General features: G+C 45.7%; 1 protein-coding gene across 2 annotated transcripts in view; it reads left to right on the forward strand.

Annotated features, from left to right (window-relative positions):
- Myt1 (myelin transcription factor 1) overlaps positions 1–14,195 on the forward strand; it is a 65,547-nt gene that overhangs the window by 35,527 nt on the left and 15,825 nt on the right. The window contains exons 10-18 of one of the 2 annotated variants that reach the window (XM_006994576.4): positions 76–189; positions 2,084–2,298; positions 3,567–3,691; positions 4,424–4,696; positions 7,903–8,057; positions 8,869–8,931; positions 9,056–9,124; positions 12,678–12,740; positions 13,160–13,243. In XM_006994576.4, coding sequence (XP_006994638.1) covers positions 76–189; positions 2,084–2,298; positions 3,567–3,691; positions 4,424–4,696; positions 7,903–8,057; positions 8,869–8,931; positions 9,056–9,124; positions 12,678–12,740; positions 13,160–13,243 — 1,161 coding nt within the window. The remainder of the gene's footprint in view (positions 1–75; positions 190–2,083; positions 2,299–3,566; positions 3,692–4,423; positions 4,697–7,902; positions 8,058–8,868; positions 8,932–9,055; positions 9,125–12,677; positions 12,741–13,159; positions 13,244–14,195) is intronic. The other variant, XM_076571461.1, reaches the window with a different exon arrangement.

Below are 14,195 nucleotides of genomic sequence, written 5' to 3' on the forward strand. Positions count from 1 at the left end.
CCACATATTTGGCAGCCTGGTACAGACAAGTCTTGGGGAAAAAGGCTCAGATGTCTCTCCTTTTCCTTCCTCTAGTTTGTCTGGGTGTCCCATTGCTGCTGCTGAAAAATTAGCCAAATCTCATGAGAAGCAGCAACTGCAGACAGGAGATCCTCCCAAAAATAACTCCAATTCAGATCGGATCCTCAGGTGGGTGAGATAAGCTACCAAACTGAAGGAGTGTCAGCAGGGACTTCAATGTTAGTGCTATGTGGTATGCATATGCCTTTTGGCACACAGGACACATATTTTGCACTCAAAGAGCCTCACCCATGGTGCAAACAGCTGCCTAGCCTTAGCCACAGTGTGTTCTGCCTTTCTTTCTCCTAAGACAGCTGATGTGGTCAGTGAAATTCAGTGTTAGTATGTGGAGATAGCATACTGCACCAGTTGAGGGCCTCACTATAGAGGGAGCACCTAATTGTCCTTATGTCTCCCCGCCTCAGAATAGATCCTATCCTAGGGCAGAGGGAAGGAGGGCACAGGACTTGCTCCCCTGAGTGCTGCCTCCTGTGGGTACTAGGCATCTGAGACAACAGCAGGCATAGGTGCATGTAGCTGTGTGCATGCCTGCATGCTCTTTAAATATGTACACTCATATGAGTAAGTTTACACATATGTTCAAGTGCATCTATGTGCATGCTATCATTGAGGGGCCTTCTGACAGAGCAACCAGAACAAATCTGCCTAGTAACTCTCCATACAGGTAACCTTGGAAAGTGAGTGTTACATATAAGGCCAGAGGCTTGGGGTCACGTCCATGACACCATTCCTGGATGGCTTGTCTTCAAAGACTTCTTTGAAGTCAAATATAGTTCCCTGCTGGGCCTGGAGGTTCATTCAGGTCACTGAGAGTACACTATCACCTTTGGCCTCTCTAGTAGGATACACGGTTCTCCATTTCCCTGAGAATATAGAACTTACAGCTCTTTTTCTATGGTCCATGGACTCCTGTTCCATGATTCTCTTCTCATATGTAGTGTGTGAGACAGGACCATGTACTCAGCCAAGCCAGTCACTGGCTGACATGGTACTATTGCTTCCTTGCAGGACTCCTGACCACAGGTTTCCTTCTTGGCTGCTTTACTTGGCAGTGCCATACCCTGGTCATTCCCTGGCCTACTCCAGAGGGACCCTCAGTCACAAGCCACAGCTTAGGGGGATAGGGACTTTTCCCCTCTGTGGAGTACTTGTGTACCATTCATAGACACCTTTGACCTTGTGAGTCCCAGGTAGTGTAGTTGTCTATCTTATTTGTTCTTCCTTCCAGTTTCTTGTCAGTTGCTAGCTGATCCTTTCACCAAAGAGTGACACCAATGTAGAGGTCAAATTAAATGTCTCCCTGCTGGTATCAGATGGTCTTGCTCTTACAACTTCACCAGGAATTGCTGAGCTAGTGTCCAGCCTAGGATTTCGTTCCACAGTGGGGCCCATCCCACCAGTGCTCTAATGTGATCATCACAGGAACATAAGAGTGGTCTTACACTGTCAACTTGCTGGTTCTTTTCTTATGCCATATTCAAGTTTTTGAGGCAACCAGTTCTCAGAGGTCCTCACCATCATTTCCAAGTACCATTGATCACTGAAGTCATTGCTTATTCCATACAGGAACAAGGAGAGCTGGAGCATTTGCTGGAGCCCTCCTCCCTCCATTTCCCCTCCACTTTGAGCTTCCTAATCAGAAACTCTCACTTATTGTGTAGTTGAGCTCTTGGAACCTGCTTTCTTACATTTTGAGGGAAGTTCAGGCTTGCTACTCTGGCATACTATTAGCATGAGAACACTATTTCTGTTCCCTCCTTGAAGGCAATTATTCACACTGATTATAAGCCTATTTCAGGGGCCCTTTACCCAGGGAAGCAGAATTCTAACCAAATATTAGGGGCAGGGTTTTGGGTGTGTGTGTGTGTGTATTTCCCTGTGTTTTCTTTAACACCTGACTGAATGAAGTCCTGGCTTGGGCCACTGGAGGGTGAATGGAGAAGTAGCATGGGGTCTCTGGGTCCTAACCTCACAGGCTCTGCATCTCTGTCTCATACCCCAGGCCCATGTGTTTTGTGAAGCAGCTTGAGGTTCCTCCTTATGGGAGCTACCGGCCCAGTGTGGCTCCCACCACGCCCAGGGCCAACTTGGCCAAGGAGCTGGAGAAGTTCTCCAAAGTCACCTTTGACTACGCAAGTTTTGATGCTCAGGTTTTTGGCAAACGTATGCTTGCCCCAAAGATTCAGACCAGCGAAACCTCACCCAAAGCCTTTCAATGTAAGTTGGGGAGAATTGTTTAATGTCTCTCCTCTCACATTGCTCCTGAGAGGGACAGTGGGGAGGGATTCTCTTGGGAGCTTGGAGAGACAGGGGTCTGTTATGGGTGTGTGTGTTCAGAGGCTTGAGAATCACTTCACTGATGTGGTCTACCCTAGGATGTCCACTTCCAGCATTACCTCTAAGGAGGGTTCAACAGAATAGGGTGGTACCATGGCAGGAAGCTTTTTGGTTTCCTGAATAGGGACCATCTTACTGGAAATGGTATTATCAATGACATTAGCCACACATTTCAAGGGCAATTATACAGACAAAAGTAATTCCTGGAAATATTCTAGAATAATTATTCCTGCCCTTTCTTGCCATTTACTGCACTTCTTTGTGGTTAACCTTGGAAATGCGTGAAAGATGGAAAAGTACCCAGTGCACTAGAGGGATTCAGACATCTCCCAGTTGATCTTGTCAACTCCACAGACAGCATGGACAAGTTTCCAACTTATTAGGATTACAGTTCTTAGGGTTAGTGGCTCTTGGGATGAGTCTTTTTTGGACTCCTGCAGATTCTGCTGGTCATGCTCAAGTGTCTCCAAGCATACTCACTGGCTTAGAAGCTGTGATGGTATTGTTGGGGAGGGGCTCAGAATGAGTTTTCCACTTGTCTGGAACTTTCTGGAAATACCAGTTATTTTTTGATTACTCACAATATCACTTCTGAGAATGATTTTAAAGCTGCAGCACAACTGCTAGAAAAGATAATGTTATACCTTCATTTATAATATCCTACTTATGGCCTTGTTGTTTTATTAAGGTAGCAATAATTATTGGGGCCATAAAGTCACCAAAAGTATAGCAACATTTTTTGATATGATGGGACAAAATTTTCCATGTGTATGGTATTCCAAATATATATCCTATTTACAGAACTATTTAGCCTCTAAGTATTTATTGATGGATAAGTTTTTGCTTGTTTGAAATTACCAAGTCTGTTGAATACATTTCTAGAATTTTATTACTTCTGCCCAAATTTTCATCAGATCGGAAATGAGATGCCTTTTCAGTACTGGAGATAAGAGCAGTAGGAGGAATGTGTGATAATGTGGGAGTGCTATGCCCTGACTCCTAACTCTCTCCCCATTTGTTTGCTGCCTCTGTCTAAGTCTATGTCAGTCTGAGTTATTCCCTTTTAGCATTCAACCTTTACCAAAGTCACCCCCTCCAGGTGCAGACTTCCCAGTGGCTTTATGAGAGTACTTTATCTTCTTCTATAGGCTTCGATTACTCTCACGACGCTGAGGCTGCACACATGGCTGCCACTGCCATCCTGAACCTCTCCACTAGATGCTGGGAGATGCCAGAGAACCTCAGCACAAAGCCACAGGACCTCCCTAGCAAGGTGAGAATATCCTCCTGAAGCCCTTTGGGGAGAGAAGAATAGGTGGAGTTTATACTGAGAAATTTGCAGTAAGGAAATGACTAGTGCCAAGAGCAGCTGGGACCTAGTTGATGTTTATTTTTTTAGATATTTATGTTTTATTTATGTGCATATGTATGTTCCTGCATGAGTCTATGTGCATCATGTGTGTGCAGGTGCTCAGAGCCAGAGGGCATCAGATACCCTGGAACTGGAATTATAAGCTGTTATGAGCTGCTTGATATAGGTGCTGGGAATTGAACTAAACCTGGTTCTCTACAAGAGTAATACATGCTTTTAATCACTGAGACATCTCTCTATCCCTTAGTTGATATTTTTATTACCTTTTGCCCCTCTGATCATGGCTCAGATAACCCAAAAGAGTAGATGAGTGGCCATGAAAAGAGTTGGTGTGCTGTGCAACTCAATAGGCTTATGCCATGTTCCTGTGTCCTTCTCTGAAGTTGGTAGTGACTGACATGTCTTGGAGTCAAAGACCTGTTCTCACCAAGCTTGTGGTGGTCTCAAGGGTTTGGTTTCCTAATCTGCAGAGGAGAGAGGAGCTGTAGGGCTTCTTCACATGAAATGAGGATGTGATTCTTTCCTCTCAGCAGATCACTGTTTCCTTCTACGAGAGTCAGTGTTCTGACCAGGAGATACTCTCAGGAAGGGGCTCAGTTAGCCAACTCATATTCTTAACCTTCATATTTGCAGGCTGTGGACATTGAGGTAGATGAAAATGGAACTCTGGACTTGAGCATGCATAAACATCGCAAACGGGAAAACAACACTTTTCCCAGCAGTAGCAGCTGCAGTAGCAGCCCTGGTGTCAAGTCTCCTGATGTCTCTCAGCGCCAGAGCACTGCCAGTGCCCCCAGCAGCTCCATGACCTCACCCCAGTCCAGCCAGGCCTCCCGCCAGGATGAGTGGGACCGTCCCCTAGACTACACCAAACCTAGTCGCCTTCGAGAGGAAGAGCCTGAGGAGGTGGGTGCCAGGGCCCTGTATGTAGCCTGAGTGTGTAGGCTCGCAGCTACTTCCAGGGCTGCTGTGGTCACTGCTTTCTTCTTTTCCTTGTGAAGTTCAAATAGAACTTCCGAGGTCTGTCTCTCTTCACACAGGATTTTTCATCTTCAGGGCATCTGAAATTCAGGTCATAGTTTCCAGTAAAGGTTTCACCTGCACTGTTATGCTCAGTCTTGTTCCATAAAGAGAGTGAGTCTTCTCACCTCTGTAGCTAGAGTTTTCCTGTCTTGTCCACAGTCAGGAAAAATCTCTGTCACCCGCCAGTCCCACAGCCGCTCAGACCCAACCAAGTAAACACAGAGACTTATATTGCTTACAAACTGTATGGCCGTGGCAGGCTTCTTGCTAACTGTTCTTATAGCTTAAATTAATCCATTTCCATAAATCTATACCTTGCCATGTGGCTCGTGGCTTACTGGCATCTTCACATGCTGCTTGTCCTGGCCGTGGCTGGCAGTGACTCCTTCCGCCTTCCTGTTCTTTCTTTTCTCCTCTGTTAGTCCCGCCTATACTTCCTGCCTAGCCACTGGCCAATCAGTGTTTTATTTATTGACCAATCAGAGCAACACATTTGCCATACAGAACATCCCACAGCACACCTCTGCGCAATTTAGTGGCTAGCAATAATGTAGAATTTCCTAAGAGGAGAGGGATGTTTCATATTTCCTGGGGATGATTTGGGAAAAGCTTGTTTCCTTGGCTTTGTGAGCCTTTCATCAAAAGCACAGCTCTGGTCTCCCAGGCTGCTTTGCTCCCCTTCCCCAACATATTCCTTCAAACACAGTTGCTGTCCAGACAGTTGTTTGATGCCTGGTTCCTTGGACCAGGGCAATGAGGAACTCCTGACACAGGGGCCTTGGGCATGAGAATTCTTGTGGTGGGCAATGACCTGAGTCCCCAAGAGCACAACTGACTGGGAAGAGAGGATCAGAGTCTGAGCTGGAGCATTCCCTTTCCTATTGTTCTATACCCGAGTATAAAATGTATGGTCTAAGGTGTGAGTTTCTCCAGCCTACTAGGATCTTCCTAAGAAACTGAGTCTGGACAGCCAGTCTGAGGCCAGCAATCGCCACCTTCTGGAGGAAATATCTGGAGGGATCAGGGCCATATACCTCTAGGAGGTTAGTGAGGTAGCCCCCCCCCCCCCGGAATCTATTTGCCTGTAAGTTTGTAAGTTAGTCCCCATTTCAAACCCTTTTCCACCTTTGGGTAAGACTCATGATTGCTTTATTTTTAGAGGGATAGATTGGGTTCCTGGTCTAGGTAGCATGGTATAGTTAGCAGCCCCCTTGAGTCTCATTAGTAGAGTCCTGGTGTGAGCACTCATGGTATGAAAGTACACATAGAGCCACATATATCTGTGACTCTGTGGAAACTGAATCATTCTTGCACTAGACAGGAGCCCTAGTAGAATCAGGGTTGCCCTCTATGTAGTATCTTCACTGTCATCTCTGTTTCTTGGGTCTAGGACCTTGCAAGACTCATGCTTTACTGCCAGGGTTAAGTTGGTCCCTGGTCCGCTAACCATGGCTTCTCAACTTCTTTCTTAGTCTGTGGGTTTGTGGATATCTTAGTACCCTTCTGTAGCTAAAGTTTTTCTCTCCAGGTCCCGCCAAGTCCCAGCAGTCCCGTAGCCCACTTATAAAATAAGCATACAGACACTTATATTATTTAAACTGCTTGGCCATTAGCTCAGGCCTACCATTGTCTAGCTCTTACTCTTATACTCAGCCCATTTCTGTTAATCTATATGTCGCCACATGTTCTGTGGCTTTACCTGCTGCCTCTACATGATGCTCCCTGGACAGCAGGCTGGCATCTCTTCCCCTCTGCCTTCCGGTTCCCTTAATTTTTTTCTCTGCTAGTCCCGCCTATACTTCCTGCCTGGCTGCTGGCCAATCAGTGTTTTATTTATACAGAGCGATATCCTCAGCACCCTCCCCTGCCTTTTCATTAGTTCATCTCTGGTCTTTTTATTCCATTCTCTCAGTATATCCTCTTGCAACATCATTGTGTCCCCAGAAATGAGCTGCCATTTGTAGTGGTCCCAAGGTCCTCCTGCTGAGGCCTGTCACATGCTCCACCTACAGCCTTTGCCAATTGTCCACAAACCCTTCCTCTCTCAAACTTTCCTAGTCATATTTCACCCCTAAAAGCTCTTAGGCCAGGCCTTCCCCATTCCTCTCCCTCTGTCCTAGATTCTTTACTCAGAGCCTCCCCTCCCCACCCCACCCCCATCAGTCTTGTCCAGTGGCTCACCAATTTTGACAGCAACTGTCCTGATATCATGGGTACTCTGATCCCCTTTTGTCTAGGGCCTCTACTTCCTGGCTTCACTGACCCTGAAGACTTGTCTTAAGTGTGTTCTTCTGAGAACCTTTGTCCAATTGCTCAGGCAAACAAATCACTATCCTAGAGCCTTGTTTAGTAAAAAGAATTGTAATAGCTACTGCAGGTTGGCTCCCCAGAGCTGCTCTGTGGGCTGTAGTTTCACAGGTTTCTCTTATTTGAGGGTTGCATCTTTTTAGACGAAGTGCCTGAATAGCCTGTTGAAACCTATAGGAAGTTGGTACATCTCTGGAATGTGAAATCTGGTGTACTTGTCTTGCTAGAAGCAGTTATTCTAAGGCTGTAGGACCCCTGACTTTCAATGGAAGAGCTGTTGTTTCTCACTCCCTGTGCCACACCTATGAGGGTTTAGGTGGTAAGAAAATAGCTCCAGGCCCACAGCTCAGTTAGTGGTGTTTGTCAAGTGTCTGACCTTGTCAAGGCATCATGTTGTGGGCCAGGGGTCTCAAGCTTATTATGATTATCATTAGGCTACTAGTATGTTATCTATCTTAGCTTTGGGATAACTCAGCAACCTTATTTAGTGCCTACTAGCACTTGAGTCCTAAAGATTACTGCATCCAGGTGTTCATTCTCTGGTAATTTGGTGGAGGTTGGCCAAAGCAAGTGTCCTGGCTTTCATAGTGTGGTCTTATGTCTTGAGGTAGCTAGGTCTTCCTCCCTCTTTCATAAGGTAAAACATCTTATGGATACTACTGAATGGTCTCTCTTTATTGCCCACTAGGTTGGACATCTGGCTTCCTTGCCAGTTGTTAAAATATTCCCTGCTGGTTTTTTTTGTTTTTGTTTTTGTTTTGTTTTTGTTTTTGTTTTTTCAGTCAGAGCCAGCAGCACATTCTTTTGCTTCTTCTGAAGCAGATGATCAGGAGGTGTCAGAAGAGAACTTTGAGGAGCGGAAGTACCCAGGGGAAGTCACCCTGACCAACTTTAAGCTGAAGTTTCTCTCCAAGGACATAAAGAAGGAGCTTCTCACGTAAGTGCTGTTTTGGTAGGCTGGCCTCCCAGGAATCTTGGGAAAGCAGGCCTGGTCCCAGAACTCAGCAACCACCTAAATCCAGGTAGCTCACAGTGATGAGTTTTCTGTCATCTCTGCACTGAGCTGGGTATGAACATGATCCTCTGAAAGCAATTAAGAACCAGGAAGCTCCTCTGGTCCAGCCCACAATCCAGAACAGAACAGGGCAAGATGAGGATTGTAGTCATGGGCAGAGAGGTTCACAGACACCAGCTCTCAGTTCTGGTAGCTGCTGGAGCCCAGGCAGGAACAAGCAGAGCTTTTCATCAACTTCTAATGCCACATGTTCTTAAAATACTATGAAGGGTTATGCCTAGCACCTTTTCCACTGGTGATCTAACCCTCACCTGTGCTCATAGCTAATTTTATGGAGGATATAGGGATCCTCCTTTCTTTATACTGCACCTCACTAGTTTCTTCCTATCTTGGTGCCAGGCCTTCCCAGGGTGGCTGGATCTATGTTCTCGTTCTCAGAGAAGATTGTGCTGCTTTAGGAGCTGGAGAAGGGAGGAGTGCCCCATCCACAAGTTTATGAGCACATATGTGTACACATAGCATGCACATGTACACCTAGCACTCATGCTTCAGAGGCATCCTTACCTGAAATTCCCTTTCCTTCTTGAGTTAAGTTGTATAAGAGAAATTTCCAGTCTCAGAAGTGAGGGCTGTGATCTGAGGATGTCCACCTGCCCTTAGTTGACTCGTTCTGGGGGGAAGGCCTGCAAGTGTGCATGGTCCTCTGTTCTGATGCTCTTTTTCCTTTGTCCAGCTGTCCCACCCCTGGCTGTGACGGCAGTGGTCATATCACCGGGAACTATGCCTCCCATCGCAGGTTTGTGCCCTGCTCCTCTGGCCTGGCTCCAGTGCTTTGTGTGTATGTGTATGGGGGGGCCTTTCTCCTCATCTCCTCTGCTCCCCTCTGTGGCTCACCCCATATCCCATCTCTTCTCTTTCAGCCTCTCTGGTTGCCCTCTTGCTGACAAGAGCCTCAGAAACCTCATGGCTGCCCACTCTGCTGACCTCAAGTATGTTTGCGCTCACTGACTGCCTATCTCTTGGGCAGCTCCTTGGCTTTGCTCTCTCCTTTATGAGGCTCCTACCAAGTCAGCCTTCTCTAAGGTACCATCCCAGGCTGGCTCTGCTTTCCTGGGATGGGGAAGAGGAGCAGGGCTTGAAAAGGCTGACTCTGCTTGGCTGGGCTGTTGTCCTTGCACCTGTGACTCCTGCTTTGAGCAATCTGACCTCTAAGTACTGTCCATCTCACTTGTTAAGTCAGAGCTCCTGTACTGCTCCAGGCCTTTCCCACTCCCAAGAACTCTGACAGGGCTGCCGGGCCTGCTTTTCCTACTACTGTTCTAAATACTGAGAAAAGCTGGAACTTGGCTGTGGCTTAGTAGCTATAGGCTACGGGGCTCTTGTCAAATGAACTACCACTAACAGTGCCAGAGAATGCTCCTTGCTTTTCTTCTCCCCATGCCTTGGCTGCTCTGTTTCTCCCTGGTGTCCTCCCAGTCCTACTCAATGCTCTTGCCTTCTCTTTGCTGGCCTTCTCCAAGCTTCTGTGCCTCTCTGCCTTAACAAGTAGGCAGAGCAGGCTCTGTGGGCACCTACAACTGTCAGTTTGCCTGACAGGCCTCAGAAGTGAGGAGCAAGCACCCAGAGGTTTCCAGGCATCTGTTCTCTTGGAGCTGGAGCTGGGGCCTCCATTGTCTCTGGCTTTCATTTTCTCTGTTGACTTGTGACATTAAAGCCTCTATGACCCTGAGCTGTGGTCACCTTTTTCAGGGGACCAGAGCTGAGTAGAGACCTTGGAAGAGAACGATACTCTCCTGTTGTTCTGTTCCTCATAGCAGGACCAGGACCCTCCCTCTCATATTCCTTTGTGATAGGGACTCTGAATCCAGGCAAGACTCACTGAATCTGTTTGGGGAACAGACAGGTGATAGATACTGAAACCTTTTGGACAAGGAGCTAGAATGCTGACAGCAGAAGGGACTTGAGCTGATCTATGCCAGGACAGAAATCCATGGGTTTCTAGTACCCAGTCTGTGTTCTACTCTAACCAGCTCCATTCCTTCTGGTAGTGAATATTAGATTTATACCTTGTAGGCTCACATAGTTTCTCATCCACTCACTAACATTGTAGTCTAGTACTGATACTCAAAGTTGGAGAACAGTCCTGTAGGCTCAGTGGATACCTCCCCACACTTTTTATTATCTTTTTTATATTCTTGCCTACCCTCACACCTATTTTTATATCCAATTCTGCTTACTTTTCCAACTATGACTAGGGTTTATGGATTTCCAACACAGGGCCTAGAAAACTCTCTATTTCAGGATACAACCATACATTCTGTGGCCCTAAAACAGATATTGAGGGCCAACAGGAGGAAACTTGGCTGATCCAGCCAGGAAATAGCCCCCAGGAAGGTCTGCACTCTAAGCCTGTGAAAGACTGTAACACAAAACTTCTGTGGACACAGCAGAGAATAGTCTCCTTGTATGGGTGGGTGTTTCAGGTGTCCCTACTGCCTCCAAAGCTCTTCTTGTCCCAGAGTTCTTTCTGAGTTCATTGCCTCATTGCTCCAGACTCCAGTGTGGTCTGAGAAGAAGGTGACCGTGACCTCTTTCACACATTTTCTGATACCCCAGTGCTCCTGGGATCCTTGTTCTGTCAGGGTAGGCATCAGGTTTGTCAAAGCTTTGCAAATGGAATTCTTTTTGTGGCCTCCCTATAAATGGAAAAATAGAGACATGCTCAGGCATATCCTCTGTTTTTAAGCAAGTTCCAGGGTCATTTACTCTCCTTCTTTGTGTGATTAGGGGCTGCCTTGAGCTGCTCAGTTTACCATAGTGTGAGTATACATACTACTCCACACTGTGGAGGAATGTCAGGCTATAAGGAGGGTGGGCAGCACCTCTGCAGCACAGGAATGAGGCACAGAGGGAAATCTGAGATGCCACCAAGGCAGAATCATCACTTAGGTATAGATTCTTCCTCCTTTTCAGGCAAGGCACTTAGAAGTAGATGATAGACAGAATGGAGGCAGCTCTAGTTCTTGTGGCAGCCTCTATAAGGAGTATATCAAAGATACCCAGTCCTCTTACTATGTGGACACTTTCCTCTTGGAGCATAACTTGCAGGAAAGCCATCAAACAACACATTAGCAAGGAATACAAGCCTGTGTACTAGGCATCTGCTTGTTCTCTGGGAGCCATAGACCCTCCCAAGACTCACTGGTGCTATTGAGTATATATCTGCATCTCATCCCTGGTACCATTCATAGCTCAGAGGCCTGGGTTGCTATGTGGTCACTGGGTGACCACCTTTTTTGCTTTGAACCTCTGCTGGATGCAGGAGCCCTGGGCCTCAGACAGCTTCTTCCCACTGAAAAGAGAAAGGAACTATTTTTGGTTCCCTATACTTGAACTTCTGGACAGCAGGACCACCATGGTGGTAATGTAGAATCTATACCACTATATGGCCTCATGAAGACTAGAGAAAGATTTGGTGGGTCATCTGCCTGAGAACCAAAGAAGTATCCAGTATGTGATACTGTGAGGGACCCAAGGAATCTGGGAAGACACACAGAAAAAGATCTGAGGGGCTAGAAAGAAAGTCATAAGATGTGACACCAGCTGTGCCATCCTCTAGGATGCCAGACTCCTAGTTTCTCTCCTTCATATAAGAAGTACTATGTTTCAAAGGTCAGATACTGTTTGTGTACAGAAAGTCAGAAGCTTTCCAAGACTAGGGTGCCATGGAGCAGCACTTTGAGTCCAACACCAAATACTTATTGTTTCCCATAGGATGGCACTATAATTAGGGGCAAGATGCAAAACAGCAGATCTAATGAGATGGGTCTATCTCCAAGTCAACCCCATCCAATCAACAACTGCTGTGGTTTTCCATTTGGGAGAAAATAACTCAAGAAAAGTCCATGTTTATAATATTAAAGTATAATTTCTACCACTTTATGGAATATGTTCATGAGAAATTTTTTATGTATTTGCTTGGATTTTGTATTCTGTGTTTCTGATTTTACCCTTGCTGGGGTCCATCAAACTGTAAAAACCATTGGTTGAGTTCTACATTCACCAAGCAGGGATCAGGTCTTCAGTGGCCATATAGTAGGTACTCATGGGTACCTCTCTGAGTTCTTATGATTAGACCTAAAGCTTAGATGTGTTCTGGATAACCAGATATGACTGAAACTCAATAAAAGTCCAAGCTGGGAGCCCATGATCTCCTTTGGATGCAATGAACACAGCAGGCCTATCTTGGTGTCCAGTGTAAAAGCTAGTCTCATTCAGCTACTCTTTTCTTGGCTTTCTGGGCTCCCCTGGGAGTGGCTGGGCTTAGTACTGAGTCTGTGATATGGCCTTATTGACATTGAATACCTGTTACTGGCAATGACAGGCTAAGGTATGTGATGCTCCTTTGCAAGGAGGTGCATAATAGGAGGGTGGTTATTTTAAAGATCTAGAGCTTAGAAGGATGATGGATCCATTTAAGAGCTGAATCCAAAGGGGAAAATATCTTTATAGGCTCTGGTCTCATCTTATGTTTCTCTGCAGGTGCCCCACACCTGGCTGTGATGGCTCTGGCCACATAACAGGGAATTATGCTTCACACCGGAGGTGAGTGGGGCCAAGGGTAGTAGTGAAAGTTCTGACTTAGACAAAGTTCTACTATTCTGAATAATATATTAAAGCTGCCAACAGCTAGAATCCATTTGCATCTTTTTTGAATTGTTGGTGCTCCCAGAATTGCTCAGGTATCCCTATACAGTAAAATCAAAAGGCAAAGTATCAAGTCAGAAGCTCCTGGAGATATTTCCCACTTCTGATTGTTCTGTTGCCCTGTTTGAAGGTTGTATGTGAGCCAACTCTGTTCCACAAGAAAGCATAACTGATGAGTCAGCTGACTGATTGATCCTTTCTTCCCTCCTTCCCACCCCCACAGGGGGCCACAGAACTTGAGGGAGTAGCATGAGGCAGACAGTGAGGGAGCTGCTGTTCTGGGACTGAGGTGGCATGTTTTCCTCTTTCAAAACCAGTTTGTCAGGCTGTCCACGTGCCAAGAAGAGCGGACTCAAGGTGGCGCCTACCAAGGATGACAAGGAGGACCCTGAGTTGATGAAGTATGTTGGGTTATGCGGCTCCTTCATTGTTTTGAAAAATTGTTGGGTTTTCTTTTTTGTATGTTATAACTAAACAACAAAAAATCAAAATAATGTCTTTTAAATACAAATCAGGGATCTCAGAATTTGGGAGATTAGAAGCAGGATCATTGAGTGTAATCCTGCCTGAGCTACTTAATGAGAGCCTGTCTCAAAACCAAAACAAAATGAAACAACTTATTCTAGATTTTTCCTCATATTTGGCCATTAAATTAATTGGTGATAATATTCATTTAGAAGAAATGGGACCTGACACATTGTTTCCTGGATATTGAACACTGAGCATGTTCTCTGGGTTCAGGTCAGAGGTATTTTGGTGGGTCTTTGGGAAGCTAAGTACTCTACTGCCCTGAAGTGGTTCTGGGACCCCCACAGGCCTTGCAGTCTGTATTTTGTCTGGCAAAGAGGTTTAGGTGTAAAGTTTTAGAGGGCAGTACATTAGGAAGATACTGCGTATTTGAATATTATGGGTCTGATCACTAGTACATCTGTCTAGAGCAGTGGTTCTCAACCTTCCCAATGCTTCAATCCTTTAATACAGTTCCTCATGTTGGGTGACCCCCAACCACAAAATTATTTTTGTTACTACTTCATAACTGTAATTTTGCTACTGTTATGAATTATAATGTAAAATTTGTGTTTTCTGATGACCTTAGGCAAGTCTTGTAGGTTGTTCAACCAACAGATTGAGAACCTTTTGTTTAGAGCTAGTTAAGCCGGAGAGCCTGGAAGAGTTGAAACTGGAAACTGGACCTAACCTAGGGACTAAAGAAGATGTCCTTGGTTTTTATTTTCTCTCCTTTACAAATTGTTTTCTTTTTCTGATTATCAGTTGGATACAGATAAATTCCCTAGCTTAACAATGAAGGGTCGTTCATTGAAGTAAACACTCATAGCTAGTGTTTTGGCCTTA

This window comes from Peromyscus maniculatus, chromosome 4 (genome assembly GCF_049852395.1).
Source record: "Peromyscus maniculatus bairdii isolate BWxNUB_F1_BW_parent chromosome 4, HU_Pman_BW_mat_3.1, whole genome shotgun sequence".
Taxonomy (NCBI): domain Eukaryota; kingdom Metazoa; phylum Chordata; class Mammalia; order Rodentia; family Cricetidae; genus Peromyscus; species Peromyscus maniculatus.